The 16267-nt window shown below is 28.5% G+C and overlaps 4 protein-coding genes across 4 annotated transcripts; 1 reads left to right on the forward strand and 3 right to left on the reverse strand. All coding sequences in view use genetic code 12, as the record gives it.

Moving 5' to 3' along the window:
* Positions 1–13: 13 nt before the first annotated feature.
* Positions 14–2599, reverse strand: RNR1 (ribonucleotide-diphosphate reductase subunit; the record flags this gene model as incomplete). Its single annotated transcript, XM_051765596.1, has 1 exon — positions 14–2599. One exon carries the CDS (start codon positions 2597–2599, stop codon positions 14–16), a length of 2586 nt encoding a protein of 861 aa, XP_051618894.1.
* Positions 2600–3887: 1288 nt separating this feature from the next.
* KGF54_004854 (uncharacterized protein) lies at positions 3888–4209 on the reverse strand (the record flags this gene model as incomplete). Its single annotated transcript, XM_051765597.1, has 2 exons — positions 3888–4058; positions 4162–4209. 2 exons carry the CDS (start codon positions 4207–4209, stop codon positions 3888–3890), a joined length of 219 nt encoding a protein of 72 aa, XP_051618895.1.
* A 357-nt stretch (positions 4210–4566) lies between these two features.
* Positions 4567–5913, reverse strand: PRP3 (U4/U6-U5 snRNP complex subunit; the record flags this gene model as incomplete). The annotated part of the gene is made up of 1 exon (XM_051765598.1): positions 4567–5913. One exon carries the CDS (start codon positions 5911–5913, stop codon positions 4567–4569), a length of 1347 nt encoding a protein of 448 aa, XP_051618896.1.
* A 521-nt stretch (positions 5914–6434) lies between these two features.
* TOM1 (E3 ubiquitin-protein ligase) lies at positions 6435–16184 on the forward strand (the record flags this gene model as incomplete). The annotated part of the gene is made up of 1 exon (XM_051765599.1): positions 6435–16184. The coding sequence occupies one exon, from the start codon at positions 6435–6437 to the stop codon at positions 16182–16184; it is 9750 nt and encodes a 3249-aa protein (XP_051618897.1).
* Positions 16185–16267: the final 83 nt, after the last annotated feature.

A 16267-nucleotide genomic window follows, 5' to 3' on the forward strand; every position in this document is an offset into this window, starting at 1 on the left:
TAAAATTTCTAATTTATCCTGAACACATCGTACAGGATTCAGGGTTTTCAATTGAGCAAGCAATGACTTTACTATTGTAAATGTCATTCTCTAACTCCTCAATTGTTTTCTCTTCAACTACATCTTTTTTAGTTTCATTTTTAATTGATAATTCTTCCATTGAAGAATTTATTTCAGTTGCTGGTTCGTTAGATGGACTTGTTGTTGAACTTTTACCAGTATCAAATGAATCATCAGCTAATGAAGTATCTCTTGATTTATTTAAAAAAGTTCTTCTATGTAATTTATCAAGACTTGCAATTTGATTACCAGCAGCAGCTGCTATTTCTTTATCTATAGTGAATTGAATTGCTGCACTTGCTGCTTGAGTTCTTAAATAATACATTCCTGTTTTTAAACCTTTTTTCCAACCATAGAAATGCATACTTGTTAATTTACCCATAGTTGGATCTTTAATATGTATATTTAATGATTGTGATTGATCAATAAAAGCAGCTCTATCGGCAGCCATATCAATAATATGTTTTTGAGATATTTCCCATACTGTTTTATATAATGCTTTAATTTCCAGTGGGATATTTGGTAATGCTTGAATTGAACCATTATTTGAAATAATACTACTTTTCATTGAATCATTCCATATACCTAAATCAACTAAATCTCTTAATAAATATGGATTAACAATTTGAAATTCACCAGCTAATACTCTTCTTGAATAAATATTTGAAGTAAAAGGTTCAAAACATTCATTATTACCTAAAATTTGTGAAGTTGAAGCAGTTGGCATTGGTGCAACTAATAATGAATTTCTTAATCCATGTTTTGCAATTTTTGATTTTAATTCATCCCAATCCCATAATTCTGTAGGTTTTCTATTCCATAAATCAAATTGTAATAAACCTTGAGATGCTGGTGATCCTTGATAAGTTTCATAAGCACCTTCTTCTTCAGCTAATTCAACACTTGCTTCAACTGCTGCATGATAAATAGTTTCAAATATTTGAATATTTAATTCTCTTGCCTCTTGAGAATCAAATGGAATTCTTAAAACCATAAATGCATCAGCTAAACCTTGAACACCTAATGCAATTGGTCTATGTCTCATATTTGATTTTTCAGCTTCTGGTACTGGATAATAATTACGATCAATAACTCTATTTAAATTTCTTGTAACAACTTTTGTAACAGCATGTAATTTATCAAAATTATACCAATTATTTGTATCATCTGAATCAATAAATGAAGGTAAAGCAATTGAAGCTAAATTACAAACAGCAACTTCTTCTGGTGAAGAATATTCAACAATTTCACAACATAAATTTGAAGATTTAATCATACCTAAATTTTTTTGATTTGATTTAGCATTACAAGCGTCTTTATATAACATAAAAGGAGTACCAGTTTCAGTTTGAGCTTCTAATATAGAATACCATAATTTTTGTGCTTTCATAGTTTGTCTACCTCTACCTTCTTTTTCATATTTTTCATATAATTCAACAAATTCATCACCATAATGATCAGCTAATCCTGGAGCTTCATTTGGTGAAAATAATGTCCAATCACCATTTTGTTCAACTCTTTTCATAAATAAATCTGGAATCCATAAAGCTGGAAATAAATCTCTTGCTCTAATTTCTTCTTTACCATGATTTTTTCTAATATCAATAAAATCAAGAATATCACTATGCCATGGTTCAAGATATAATGCAAATGCACCTGGTCTTTTATTACCACCTTGATCAACATAACGAGCGGTATTATTGAAAACACGAACCATTGGAATTATACCATTTGAAGTACCATTTGTACCAGCAATATAAGCACCTGTAGATCTAATATTATGTATATGTAACCCAATACCACCAGCACTTTTTGAAATTAAAGCACAAGTTTTTAAAGTATCATAAATACCTTCAATAGAATCTTCTTTCATTGCAACTAAAAAACATGAAGACATTTGAGGTTTTGGAGTACCAGCATTAAATAAACATGGTGAACCATGAGTAAAATATCTTTGAGACATTAAATTATAAGTTTCAATGACTCTTGGAATATCATCACCATGAATACCAATAGAAACTCTCATAATTAAATGTTGAGGTCTTTCAGCAACTTTACCATTAATTCTTAATAAATAAGATCTTTCTAAAGTTTTAAAACCAAAATAATTATAATTAAAATCACGATCATATACTATAGCTGAATTTAATTCATCTGAATGTTTTAATATAATATCATAAGTTTCTCTTGAAATCATTGGTGCATGTTTACCAGTTTCTGGATTAATATATTCATATAACATTTTTGAAACTACTGAATATTGTTTTGTAGTTTGTTTATGTAAATTTGATACAGCAATTCTTGCAGCTAATATAGCATAATCAGGATGAATTGTTGTCATTGTTGCAGCAGTTTCAGCAGCTAAATTATCTAATTCAATAGTTGTAACTCCTTGATAAACACCTGATATAACTTTTTGAGTGATAGCAACAGGTTCAACATGATTTGGATCTAAACCATAACATAATCTTTGTACTCTTGCTGTAATTTTATCAAACCTAACTGGTTCTTTTCTACCATCTCTTTTAAAAACATACATTATTGATGACTTATTTCTTATTATAAATGGATGAAATCAGAATAATGATAAGATGATATAAGTAAAATTACTCTAATAATAAATGATGATATATATAAATGAAAAGAAAAAAGATACTATCAAAATGAAATGTTTATATTTTGGTTGTAAAAAAAAAAAAGAATATTGAAAAGATTATATAATTTATTAATATTAATATCATAAGTATAATATAATAGTATTATTAATATAATTTCTCTTTTTTCTATACATTAATTAACGTGACGCGTAATTTTATTATAAAGAATTATTTTTATATATACGCGATTGAAATTCTATATAATACTACTTGATTAAGATTTGTTATTATGTAAGTTGATTAGTTATCAATATATCATCATTACACAACTAAATCAATTACTTTTTAAATGATCTATTTACTATACCTTTTTTGGAATTTATCAAAATATTGATTATAATTTTTATATATATATATTTGATAATTTCATTTTGTATTTAAATTAAGAGATCAATTGTAATATTTCGGCTTTCTTTTTGATTTGATGATATATGTATTTTTAAATTAGCTTAATTTGTTTAGATCAATGACTAGTTAATTTACTTAATTTGACTCATATATTTATGTTGATAAATATTTTGTTTCCATTTCGATCTCATATAAATTTTATTTTTTGTGAATAGATTTTGTGGATCTGATCTCATCTTTCCTAATTTGTAAGTTAAGATTAAGACTAAAAAATTAAGAATTGATAGTCCATAATTCGGACTATGAAAATTACAAGTACTTTATATAATATTAATCTCTCGATATTTTCTGTCTGAAAATTGGTTGATTTCTTTATTGATTTCTTGATTTTCATGTATAAGAAATAATGTGCTTATATCTTAAAACGGTGAGAGGTTATTGTCACTATTAATGATAACCAAAAAGCAAATACGGTCATTCGCACAATTTTGTATAGTCTCATCAGTTTATTAGAAAGTACTCACTTACTCTACAATGGTTTTTCAAAAGTCAAAAAATAAATATGTATTCTTAAAATAAAACGATTAATTTCGAGGCTTCTACCAGAAAAACCCTAATCATTATAAATTGTTATCTTGATCTCATTCAATTGAATTAGCTTAGAGTTTCAATGACTTCTTTCATCTTTATTAAATTTCCTAGAAATGAAGTTAGTATTTGATTGCATAATTAATTGGGAAAAATAGTCCATGAATGGTTGAAGTAATTGATAACAATTGCCCCTTAAAATTGGTCTTTTTTTCTTTAACAAAGTAATACTAATCAATTTACATACCCTTCAAGTTTATCAATTTCATTTTGTTGTCCTTGACTTTTAATCGGATTATAAGGACTTGCATCAGCAGCTTTAGTTTTAATTTCTTTATCTTTGACTCCTAAAAATGGTGGAATTATAACTGATCCTGCTACTAAACCTAATGTTACTATTGCTAACTATATTTTTGGGTAATGTTAGTATATGTAAATTTTAATTATAAGAACCAATGCAAATTATCTCCTCAATTGCTCAATTGGTTAGTGTATTTTTTTAACATACAACATGTGCTGGTACTTTTTGTCCAAATATAACGTAGTGATTAGCCATTTTGTTTAATATACTTTGTGAAATATGTTCTGATTAAATTTGGTCCTTTTTTATTTTATTTTGCGGAAATCTAATCATTTATATAATTTATTTAAATTTGATTGCTTCTATACAATTCTTTGAAAAAATCATAAGAGCAAAACTAAAAAAATCGATGTAATATGTACTAAATTAAAACATCTGCTTGACGTACTACAAGAGATCTGCATTACGTACGTACCATGAATATGAGGTAAGACTGTGATGTAATTGTGGAGATTTGAATTTTTATCGAGAAGTCGAGGCGATTAAGGGGAAATTTGAAACTTAACTATTTCAATTTTATTAGATTAAAATAAGTTCTATTAAAATATTCAATTATTCAGATTTATAAGTTTTAGCTAATCTCCAATAATTCTCCAATTTAAATTTTTTTAATACATTCATTGCTTCATCATCATTTCTTGAATACATTATACTCCATTTTTGAAAATTAACATCTGGTAATTGACCTTCCCAAATTATTTTACAAGAGTTTTTTGTGTCATTATCATCATCATCATTATCACCATTAGATTTATTACTGTTTGAAGTTTCAATCATTGCTTCATCTTCTCCTTCATTACTAATAACTTCTTCCCATTTAATTCTATTCATTAACAATTTCTTATACTGTTTAATTGATTTCTCACCACCTTCCACAATTATCAAATTAAATTCAGGATTTTTTAAACATATTCCATATAAATTATGTTGTGTTGCATTCTTATCAACTTTAAAAGCATGTGATGGATTATCTAAATTATCAATTTTATAAACAGTTGAAAATATTCCTTTAGCTAGATCTTTTTCTTGTTTTTCATATATTTTAGCATTTTTTTCATCTTTTGTTAATTTTCTTGCTTCATTATCAGCTAAATGTTTTTGCAACCTTTCTTCAATTTCTTGTTTAACTTTATTTTCAACTGCTGTTGGATCTCTTATAGATTCATTAGTCAAGACATTCATTAAATTTGATAATTTCACTTTTGGTGGTGGTGGTGGTTCTAATCCTAATTTAATTCTATCTTGTTTTTCTTTATGTTTTATTTGTCTATCATTTTTTCGTATTCTTTTACGTTCTTTCTTTGTGAGAAACATTGGTTTTAATTGATTTTGTTCGGGATTATTCCATATTGGCGGGATTAATACTGGATGTTGTATATAAATAGTTATTGGTTGTTCTTCATTCTCTAGTATTATTCTTGAATCATCATTTATTTTCAAGTAATTGTTATCTCTTAAATAAGGTCTATCCCACCATTCAATTAAAGGTGGATATTCAGGTTGATATAAATCTTCTCCAACTGATTTATCTGGAATTAATCCCTTTTCAGCTAATTCTTCATGTAATTTTCTTTCTTCATTTTCAATTTTTAAATTTTCCCTAAATTTATTACCTTTTTCAATATATTTACCTTTATTATTGAAATTAAGTTTTTTTGGTTTATGACTTGGGATTGAATTGGTTTGGTTAATGTATGGATTAAATGCAGTTGGATCAAACCATTTTTTGGAATTTTGTTTAATTGGATTTTTATTTGATTTAAAAGTTGATGGTGTATTGAAATTTTTTAGCAATGGATGTAGTTCAACATCTAATCCCTTCCCGGTTTTGTTAACGTTTGCCTTTTTATCTATTGTATTTGACTTATCATCTTCATGTTGTCTTTTGTTGTTAACCATATTAACCACTTTAATAAATATAAGATATAAGACTAATATTTTTACATTACGTAATTACAAAGTGTATTCATAGTTAGCAAATATATCTTTACTACTAGGAAATAGCTCGGGTCAAGTGGTAGCTCTATATCTGATAAGTCAATAGTAATAACTTGGGGAAACCACAATTCAATAACTATATGATTATTCAAGAATAATAAAGTAAGCCAGTATTGACTTCAAGAATCTGATTAAACTTTTGTCTTTCTGCTGTCTTTTTCAGTTTTAAATTGTATTGATTAATAATATTTTTATTATTATTCTCTTTAATATTTAATTTGAAACAAAAAAAAAAATTTAATTTCAAATCATATTTTTTAAATTATTTATAAAAAAAAGTTATAGGCAACCAACCTTAAAAAAATTATTAGTTTCATCAAATAACTCTCGAACTTTAAATCAAAAAATCATTAATACCAACTATTGATTAATAAATCATAATAATGATTATCGAGAAAAGGGAGCATCTCCAGAGGATGGAAATGGCTCAACCTGTAAAAGATTTAATTAGTGATCTAATAGACAGTACAGATGATGAATTTCCTATTAAATTGAAATCTAATATTAAATGGAATAGAGCAAGAGGGGATTTATTACATTGGATTCCAATTCTAAATAGAATTGATGATATTCTAGCAACCTACATAAAAGAATACGATTTAGAAAATGAATATCCTAAACTACTTATAATACCAGAACCAGATAAAACCAAGATCATTTCATGTTTGGAGTTCACAAACACTTTATTAAATAACTGTTCAGATAAACAAATTTATTCAAGTTCAGAAAGAATATATGCATTAATAAATACACCTACTTTAAATATAAGGCTAAAAGCATTAGAAGTAGCAGTTATGTTGGGAGAAAAATTTGTAACTACTGGTGCTTCGAGATTTTCTGCTCCAAAAAATGCTAGAAATAAAATATTGGAATTAGCAAGATCGTATCCTCCATTAGTTCCACTGGATTGTCCATCAAGACAGTATGAAATGGATCAATCAAAAGAATCAAATGATATTTCAAGTATTATAGGAGATCATTATAATTTTGTAAGTACATTAAATCCAAATAAAAGTTTACCAAAAAAATGGAAGAGTATAAATTTTCAATATTATAAATCAACAGTTGCAAATCAAAATGCAAAAGATAAGAATTCCGTACTGGAAGGTCTTCAAATTTTTTCAATTCCAGAAGATTCAGTTGCAAAATTTTCACTAGATCAATTGTTTGCAAAAGGTATGGAAATTTTACCTAAAGATTCTTGGTTTGCCTATTCTATAGCTGCAGAAGTTGCAAAATCTTTTAATTCACTGCTGCAAGAAGCATTTCAACTACGTGAAAAATTAATTCAAGTCAAATGTCTAGCAACTGGATTTTCATGTTGTATGTTATCAAATCAAAATACTTCATCAAAATTATTGGAAACTGAACCTTACATTTTAAGCTTTTTAGTTGATGCAATACTGCCTGATAATAATAAGATTGTTTCAAAAGACGTTTTTTATTCAGCAATGAAAGCACTTGAATGTATCTCAATGAAAAAAGTTTGGGGTGGTGACATATTAAGGTGCATGAATGGAAATGTTAGTCATGGAACTTTATTTCAATGTTTAAGACATATTAAAGACATGGTTGAACGTGATGATCCAAACTATTATGAAGAAGCTTATATATTATTTTTCAATATGCTTGGTAATATGATAACAACTAAAAGTCTTCTTCCAAGACTTGCATCAGGTGGATTATTGAATGATTTAATGCCATTTTTGAACATACGGTCAAAATATAAATGGAGTTGCTCTGCAGCTGTTCATCTGCTTGCTTTATATCTTTCAGCAAATATTGAGTCTTCATTGGATGAGTTTATTGCAAATGGTGGGTTTACATCTTTAATTAATGCTATTAGACACGAAATTCAATTTGCCCTTGCAAATCCCCAACATTCAGATCCATTTCATGGTGAAATAGCTCCATATTCAGGTCTACCATTAAGAAGAGTTAATTATTTAAAAAATTTGATGAAATTGGTTGCAGATTTATTAAATTCAGATCAAGGTGATAGACTTAGGAATTTATTCGATTCACCAATACTTGAAAGTTTCAATCAAATAGTGACAAATCCTACTCTATTTGGACCTCAAGTTCTAGCATATACTATTGATTCAGTGTTTTACATAATTCATAACGAACCAACCGCATTTTCAATATTGAATGAAGCTAAAGTGATTGATACAATTTTGGATAATTATGGAAAATTGTTTCTACCATCTGGTCAATTATTAATGTCATTACCTGAAGTTTTAGGAGCTATCTGTTTAAACAATGAAGGTTTAGAAAAAGTTAAACAAAAAAATAGTATTGCAACTTTCTTCAAATCATTTTATGACTTATCACTAGCTAAAGTTTTGGTTAAGTCAGATATGGCTACCAATTTAGGATGTTCATTTGATGAATTGGGAAGACATTATTCTAGCTTGAAACCGATCATCTTGGAAGAGGTAAAGAAGTTATTAGTTGAAATGGTACCATATGTCGAGGAACGCATGAAAGGAATCAAAATTTATAATGAAGACAAATCTTTCTTTTACAATGGAAAAGATTCTGCAAATTTACAATTGACTAAAGATGGGAAAGAAGTAGAAAGTTGGGATAATCAAGATTGTGCTTTTTTACTTGATAATGTATATTTTTTCCTTGGTGGTTTATTACAAGATAGTGGCCAATGGGGATCTGATGTTGTTCGTAAAATCGATTTTAACATTTGGCTTCATTTTATAACCCTTAAAAATGCTCCTTATGATTACTTTTTATCAAATGGTATATCTTCATTGATGGGCATATTAAAATATTTTGATGATGAAAATAGAGAATATGGTTTTCCTATAGTGGTGGAAAAATTAAGAGATTCTTTTGGTAATGAATTATTAAACAATTATATATTTTATGAAGGAGATGATTCCTTTTTTGATACCCTTGATCCAACTGAAGCAGATGAATTATTGCAAGTTTTAAACCAAGTTAATACTTTATTGTTTACATTAACGGAAATTTACATGAATTTAGGTTTACTTTTTAACGATAGAATTAATCAAATTTTAGATCAATTTGGTACCTATCAAACTTTTAGTAAGTGCTTATACATGCTTTTACAAAGAAGTATAATCGAAGAAACCATTTTACGAAACCGAACACCTGATGAAGTTTTAAAATTAACTTCCAATTTCCCTAATGACAGTCCACCATTACAAATTCATGTATGTGATCCAGCAGATTCAAAAGCTGATACTTCATACACAAACCCTCAATTTAAAAACACTTTGCAATTCCGTACACTTAATTATTATTTCCAAGGATACATCGCATTAATATTTGCCACTGCCGTTCGAGCTTGTATGCCAAAAAGAACTGACTTTATGTGCTACCTGTCTAAAAAAGATGCAATAATATTCATATTATGGATTGCTTATTTAATGACAAATTCATATGCTCACCCCGTTGAACCAAGATACAATAAACAATGTTACCTTATGGCAATATCAAACGTTAATTTATATATAATTAATCAAAAGGAGAGAAACAAAGATAATGTTTTCACTCCTATAATAATGGCATTATTTCAAACTTTATTTTATGACGTACTTACTGAAGTGACATTTGACTTAATAAAAGATTTAGTTAAAATGGATCCAGAAGAAGTACAAGAAACTGCAGAACTTAAATATATAAGCCCACAACCAAGTAGTGTTGTTAAAAATGCTATTAGTCAAAACCTTATGATATTTGCTAAATCGGTTAATGGTGATGAATTGAGTAATTTTCCATTTGCTAAAGGGTTTTTTGCAAAAGGTTATGGTCCAAATATTGATTCTGAAATAATATCATCAACTTTACTTCAAATTAGAGATAAAGCACTTGTATTGGTTGAAAGATTAACTGGTTTAATTACAAAATCAAATGACAACGCTCTTGAAATGAAGAATATACCCACTCCATTGATTGAACAACTTATATATATTGCTGTGAACATTTTTGGTGCTAAGAAGGAAATACCTTCAGAATTTGTTCCATTAGCAGAAGAATTGGTATTTCCACCCGAAGAACAAGTGGCTTTTCTAATATCATTAGGTATGTCAGAAAGTCAAGCAGAGCATTATTTTGAGCATGAAACTGATTTATCAAACTTACGTAAAGGGAAAGCACTACCTTGTCCTGAATTTAGTGAATTTTCAGCAAAAGACTGGAAAAATTTTGCCAGAGAATTGAATGAAAGTGATGTTGATTTTAGTGTGTATGTTCCTGATTTTAAAAAGAGAAAAGATATACTAAAAGATAGAGATCAAAAATGGTCTTCTGATGATTGGTTGAATATTGCAGTTACTTATCCAAAAACTGCTCATTTAATTGCTGATCTATTCTTGACATTACATAAAGGTCAAATTATTGACGTTTTGATTAATAAAGTTTCTCAAGATATTCAAAACTTGGAAGAAGAAACTTATGTGGTTTATATTCATTTGATTTCATTGCTACTTCAAGACAATGATGTCAAAAAGAAAGGTGGTTTGACCGAAGTTGGCAAAATATTCAAAAAAGGAGTCATCGATGAACAAAACGTTGATAAAGGGTACTTTCAGTACTTGATGTCCATAGTAGAACAGAAATTGATAACTGAAGACGTTCCTGAACCGCAAAAATCCAAACATGATAAACTTGACTATAAAAAAGAAAGTAATAAAGGTCAAGTCGATGAAATGAAAGAAAATATTTACTCACAAATAATACCAATAAAAGAGGTGAAGAGTCTTAGATCTGCCAATGGTTTAGCTCGGGTACTTGCATTATTTGCTAAAGACCACTCGTTTGCTGAAAAAATATCACAACTACCCTTACTTGCAAATTTAATACAATTTTCCAAAGCTGAAAGTAAAGATAAGGTAGTTCAAGAATCCTTAAAAACAAGTGTAGTTCTTATGCTAAGATTTTGCTTCGAATCAAGAGATATTGTTGAATCTTACATGAAACCTGAACTTTCCAGCATTTTTGGTCATGGTATCAAACAATCCAAAAATTTGAGGGTATTATTGAAAGATAATTTATCATTGGTTTTCAGAGATCCTAAGGCACTTACTGATGAGATATCTAAAAATATTTTACTTGAACATTATGATGGTGGGAAAGATCTTGTTTTTGGAGATTTACAAGTTGTAAAAGCTAAGAAGGAAGAAGACTCTAAATCGTCAGACACTGAAATGACAGATCATGGTACAAAAGAATTAAAATCAGGAACAATTATGGGTGTTTTATTGACTGAATTAATGGAAGCTGTGAAGACTGACTGGGTATCAAATCCTAAGTCTGACAAAGAAGACAAGGACAAAAGTGATAAAAAAGAAGTTAATTTATTTGAAAATACCAATTTTGCATATATTTGTTTCTTATTACAAAGTATCACGGAATTATTAGGTTCATACAAACAAGCTAAATTTGATTTTTTGACATTTTCAAGAAAAGTTCAAAGTGAAATAAAACCCAGATCAACATCATTAAATTTCTTCATTCATCAATTGATACCAACACACCTGTTAGAAAGTTCTGGACCTGAGTATGATAGACGTTGTGCTGTTTCGTCTGTTGCAAAAATGTCAATTATGAGTTTAATTTCTTCACCATTATTGGATAATTCCGAAGAAACTAGTCCTAAAAAAGAGGATCCAGATCTTGCTTTAATCAGAAGATTTGTTGTTGATCTATTAATTAAAATTATGAAAGATACTTCGAATCTAAATATTACAGCTAGATCAAGGTATGGTAAATTACTAGATTTGTTCGATTTAAGTGGGGTTTTGATTTCACCTAAATTTAGAGATGCTATTGGACCTTTATTAAACAAGGAATCTACAAAATATGATATTTATCACATTACCAAAGTTTATGTTGAAAAACACTTACCACAATTATTAACTACTTTAATTGCCGAATTTGATTTAAATTTTCCAGAAATTGACAGAGTAATCAAAACTGTATTGAAACCAATTGCATACTTGGGTAAAAACAAAGTTGAGTATCAAGACTTATTTAAAGAAGAAAGCAAAGAAGAAAATGATGAAGACGATATTGTACCTGAAGATGAACATGAGGGTAGAGAAGAAACTCCAGATTTGTTCCGTAATTCTACATTGGGTATGTATGATGTTGATATTGATAGTGATGATGAACAATTTTATCAAGATGGTCCATTAGAAGTTATTATGTCTGGTGATGAAATTGATAGTGATGAATCATCTGAACTTTCAGCCATTGATTCTTCTGGTGACGAAGATGACAATGATGATGAGGATGAGGATATAGATATGGATGCAGAATCATTTGAAGGAGGTAATATTTATGAAGATGGCTCTGGTTCAGAAGGTAGTCTAGATGATATAGAAATTATTGATGAATTAGATATCGACTCATCAAGTGATGTTGAAAATTTTGATAATTCAGGTGAAGAAGAAATTGAGATAGATGACGATGATGATGATGATGGTGATGACAGCGAAAGTGAAGACGAAGATTCAGAAAGTGAATATGATGAAGATGAGTTAGACGGCTGGATTGAAGAGTTTGAAGATGGTCAAGATCCAAACGAATCTGCAAATGGTCGTAGTCATAATCGTCTGCGTGGTCGTCTGTTTAGTAATGTACATGATGCATTTCATTCATTTTTGCATGATCCGCATGGTTTCAGATCTGGAAGAGAAATTTTTAATGATGAGAATGAAGGATCTGAAGCTGAAAATAGTGACGATGAATCAAGACTGGAAGTTGATATAAGAATGATTAATACTCATAATCATGGATTAAGAAGAGTATTTGATCAAGCTGGATTTTCACAATTGGAAAGAAGTTCACCGGCTTTATCAGTTTTATTAGATGGACTTTTCAGAGAAGGAAATTTCAGAGGTTCAATTGAAATAAGTAATGAAGACAGTCGTGGTGGTGCTACTTCAATTGGTAGATTGTTTGAAAATATGATGCATCTTGGACAAGCTGCAAAACATGCTGAACATACTCATAATCTTCATATTAAATCTACAAAGGAGAGATGGGTGGACGCTTTGAAAATGTTTGATCCAAAAGATAAAGATGATTTAGTCTTAAGAGTTATACCCGGAATTATAGACAAAATAGATGAAAAAAGTGCTGAAGTTTATCAAGAAAAATTATCAGAGATGCTGAAACTTAGAAAGGAAAGAGAAGAAAAGGAAAAAAAGAGATTGGAAGATGAGCAAAAAAAACGTGAAGAAGAGGCTAAAAGAAGAGAAGAAATTGCAGCAAATGCTCCACCAAGAGATCCAGTTATGGTTAGAATTGGAGATAGAGATGTTGATATTAGTGGAACTGATATAGATCCTGATTACATTGAAGCATTACCAGAAGATATGAGAGAGGAAGTCCTAGCGCTGTATGTGAGAGAAAGAAGAGCAAATGCAACTTCTACTGGTACTGACGCTAGAGAAATTGATCCAGATTTCTTAAATGCATTACCCGGTAATATTAGACAAGAAATTTTACAACAAGAATCATTAGCAAGAAGATATTCCGCATTTGAAGGAAACAGAGACGAATTTAGCGATGCTGTAGAAGATCATGATGAAGATGATGAAGATGATCATGATGAGGATATTGGAAATATGATTTATTCCATGAGACCTCAATCTAGACGTACCAGTGCTGCTGCTACTTCTGCTTCTGTTTCTGCTTCTGCTAGAACTTTAAATTCAGCTGAATCATCGAAAAAGAAATCATCAGGTAAAATATTTTTCTTACCATTAGTTGATAAAAATGGTATAGCTGCATTAGTAAGATTGTTGTTTTCTCCATTGTCAATAATCCAAAGAGAACAAATTTATCATGCACTTCAATATATTTGTCATAACAAACAAAGTAGAATTGAAACTATGAATTTAATGATTGCCATATTACATGATATTTTTACCAGTCAAAAACTGATTCAAAAAATATATTCACAACTTTGTTCTCGTGCATTAGGCGGTAAAGAAGTCAAAGTTAGAGTACCATTAAATACCACTCCAATTTCAATAGGTATTCAATTCATCGAGTCCATAGATTATTTACTTGAAAAGAATATTCATTTGAGGTATTATTTATTAACAGAGCATGAAATTCTGGTATCATCAACTAAAAAAGGTAAAAAATCATTAAAAGAAAGTATTTATCCAATAAATAGTTTGTTAAAATTGTTAGACAACAAATTGGTTGCAGAAGATCAAACATTTTTAGATATTTTAGCAAGAGTATTACAAGTTTCAACTCGTCCATTAAATTCTTTCAAAAAAAGCGGCGAAGAAGGCAAGCCAATCACACCAATTCCAATACCAACAATTCCAGAAGAAAATCTTAGATATATTGTTAAAATTTTAACCGGTAATGATTGTTCAAATTCAACATTCAGAAGAGCAATTAGTGCAATGCAAAATTTGGCAGCTTTATCAAGTGCACTGGAAATTTTTACAAAAGAATTGTCTGAAAAAGCAAGTGAATTTGGTAATAAAATTATCAATGACTTAAATAAATTAAGTAAAGAATTGAATGATAAGGGAGAATTAAGTAGTAAATTGTTCTCAAAATTTAGTGCTCATTCATCGGATCAAGCTAAATTGTTACGTGTTTTAACTGCTTTGGATTATATGTTTGAACATAAAGATGAAAAAATTAAAGAAAAAAATAATGATATTGAAGAATTAACTGAATTGTATAAGAAATTAGCACTTGGAAATCTTTGGGATGCTTTAAGTGAATGTTTAAGAACTTTAGAAAGTAAACCTCAATATCATACTATTGCAAATGCATTATTACCATTAATTGAAGCTTTGATGGTTGTTTGTAAACATGGAAAAGTACGTGAAATTAAAGATAATCTTAAATATGAAGTTAAAAGAATCGATTTTTCAAAAGAACCAATTGAATCCTTATTCTTTTCATTTACTGATGAACATAAAAAGATACTTAATCAAATGGTTAGAACAAATCCAAACTTAATGAGTGGTCCTTTTGGTATGTTAGTTAAAAATCCAAGAGTATTAGAATTTGATAATAAAAAGAATTATTTTGATCGTAAATTACATACAGATAAAAAGGAAAATTCAAAATTATCAGTTAATGTTCGTCGTGATCAAGTGTTTTTAGATTCTTATCGTGCATTATTTTTTAAACCAAAAGATGAATTTAAAAATTCTAAATTAGATATTAATTTCAAAGGCGAACAAGGTATCGACGCTGGTGGTGTTACAAGAGAATGGTATCAAGTATTAAGTAGACAAATGTTTAATCCAGATTATGCATTATTTACTCCGGTTGTATCTGATGAAACAACTTTCCATCCTAATCGTACTTCATATGTTAATCCTGAACATTTATCATTTTTTAAATTCATTGGTCGTATAATAGGTAAAGCCATATATGATAACTGCTTTTTAGATTGTCATTTTTCAAGAGCAGTTTATAAAAGAATATTAGGTCAACCACAATCATTAAAAGATATGGAAACTTTAGATTTAGATTATTATAAATCATTAATTTGGATGTTGGAAAATGATATAACTGATATAATAACTGAAACTTTCAGTGTTGAAACTGATGATTATGGAGAACATAAAGTTATTGATTTAATTGAAAATGGTGCAAATATTCCAGTTATTGAAGAAAATAAACAAGATTATGTAAAAAAAGTTGTTGAATATAAATTACAAACATCAGTTGAAGAACAAATGGAAAATTTTTTAATTGGATTTCATGAAATTATATCAAAAGATTTAATTGCAATATTTGATGAAAAAGAATTAGAATTATTAATATCTGGATTACCTGATATTGATGTTCATGATTGGCAAACTCATACAAGTTATAATAATTATTCACCATCATCTTTACAAATTCAATGGTTCTGGAGAGCTGTTAAATCTTTTGATAATGAAGAAAGAGCAAGATTATTACAATTTGCAACTGGTACATCAAAAGTTCCATTAAATGGGTTTAAAGAATTAAGTGGTGCAAGTGGTACTTGTAAATTTAGTATTCATCGTGATTATGGTACAACTGATAGATTACCATCATCTCATACATGTTTTAATCAAATTGATTTACCTGCATATGAAAATTATGAAACTTTAAGAGGTTCTGTATTGATGGCTATAACTGAAGGTCATGAAGGTTTTGGATTAGCTTAAACCTAAAAGTAAAAAGTTTATATGTATATGTATATATATTTAATGAAATTATTTAAGTAAAATAAATAAATAATCATTTGTAG

The sequence above is a fragment of the Candida jiufengensis genome (genome assembly GCF_024610255.1).
Source record: "Candida jiufengensis strain CBS 10846 chromosome Unknown scaffold1, whole genome shotgun sequence".
Taxonomy (NCBI): domain Eukaryota; kingdom Fungi; phylum Ascomycota; class Pichiomycetes; order Serinales; family Debaryomycetaceae; genus Lodderomyces; species Lodderomyces jiufengensis.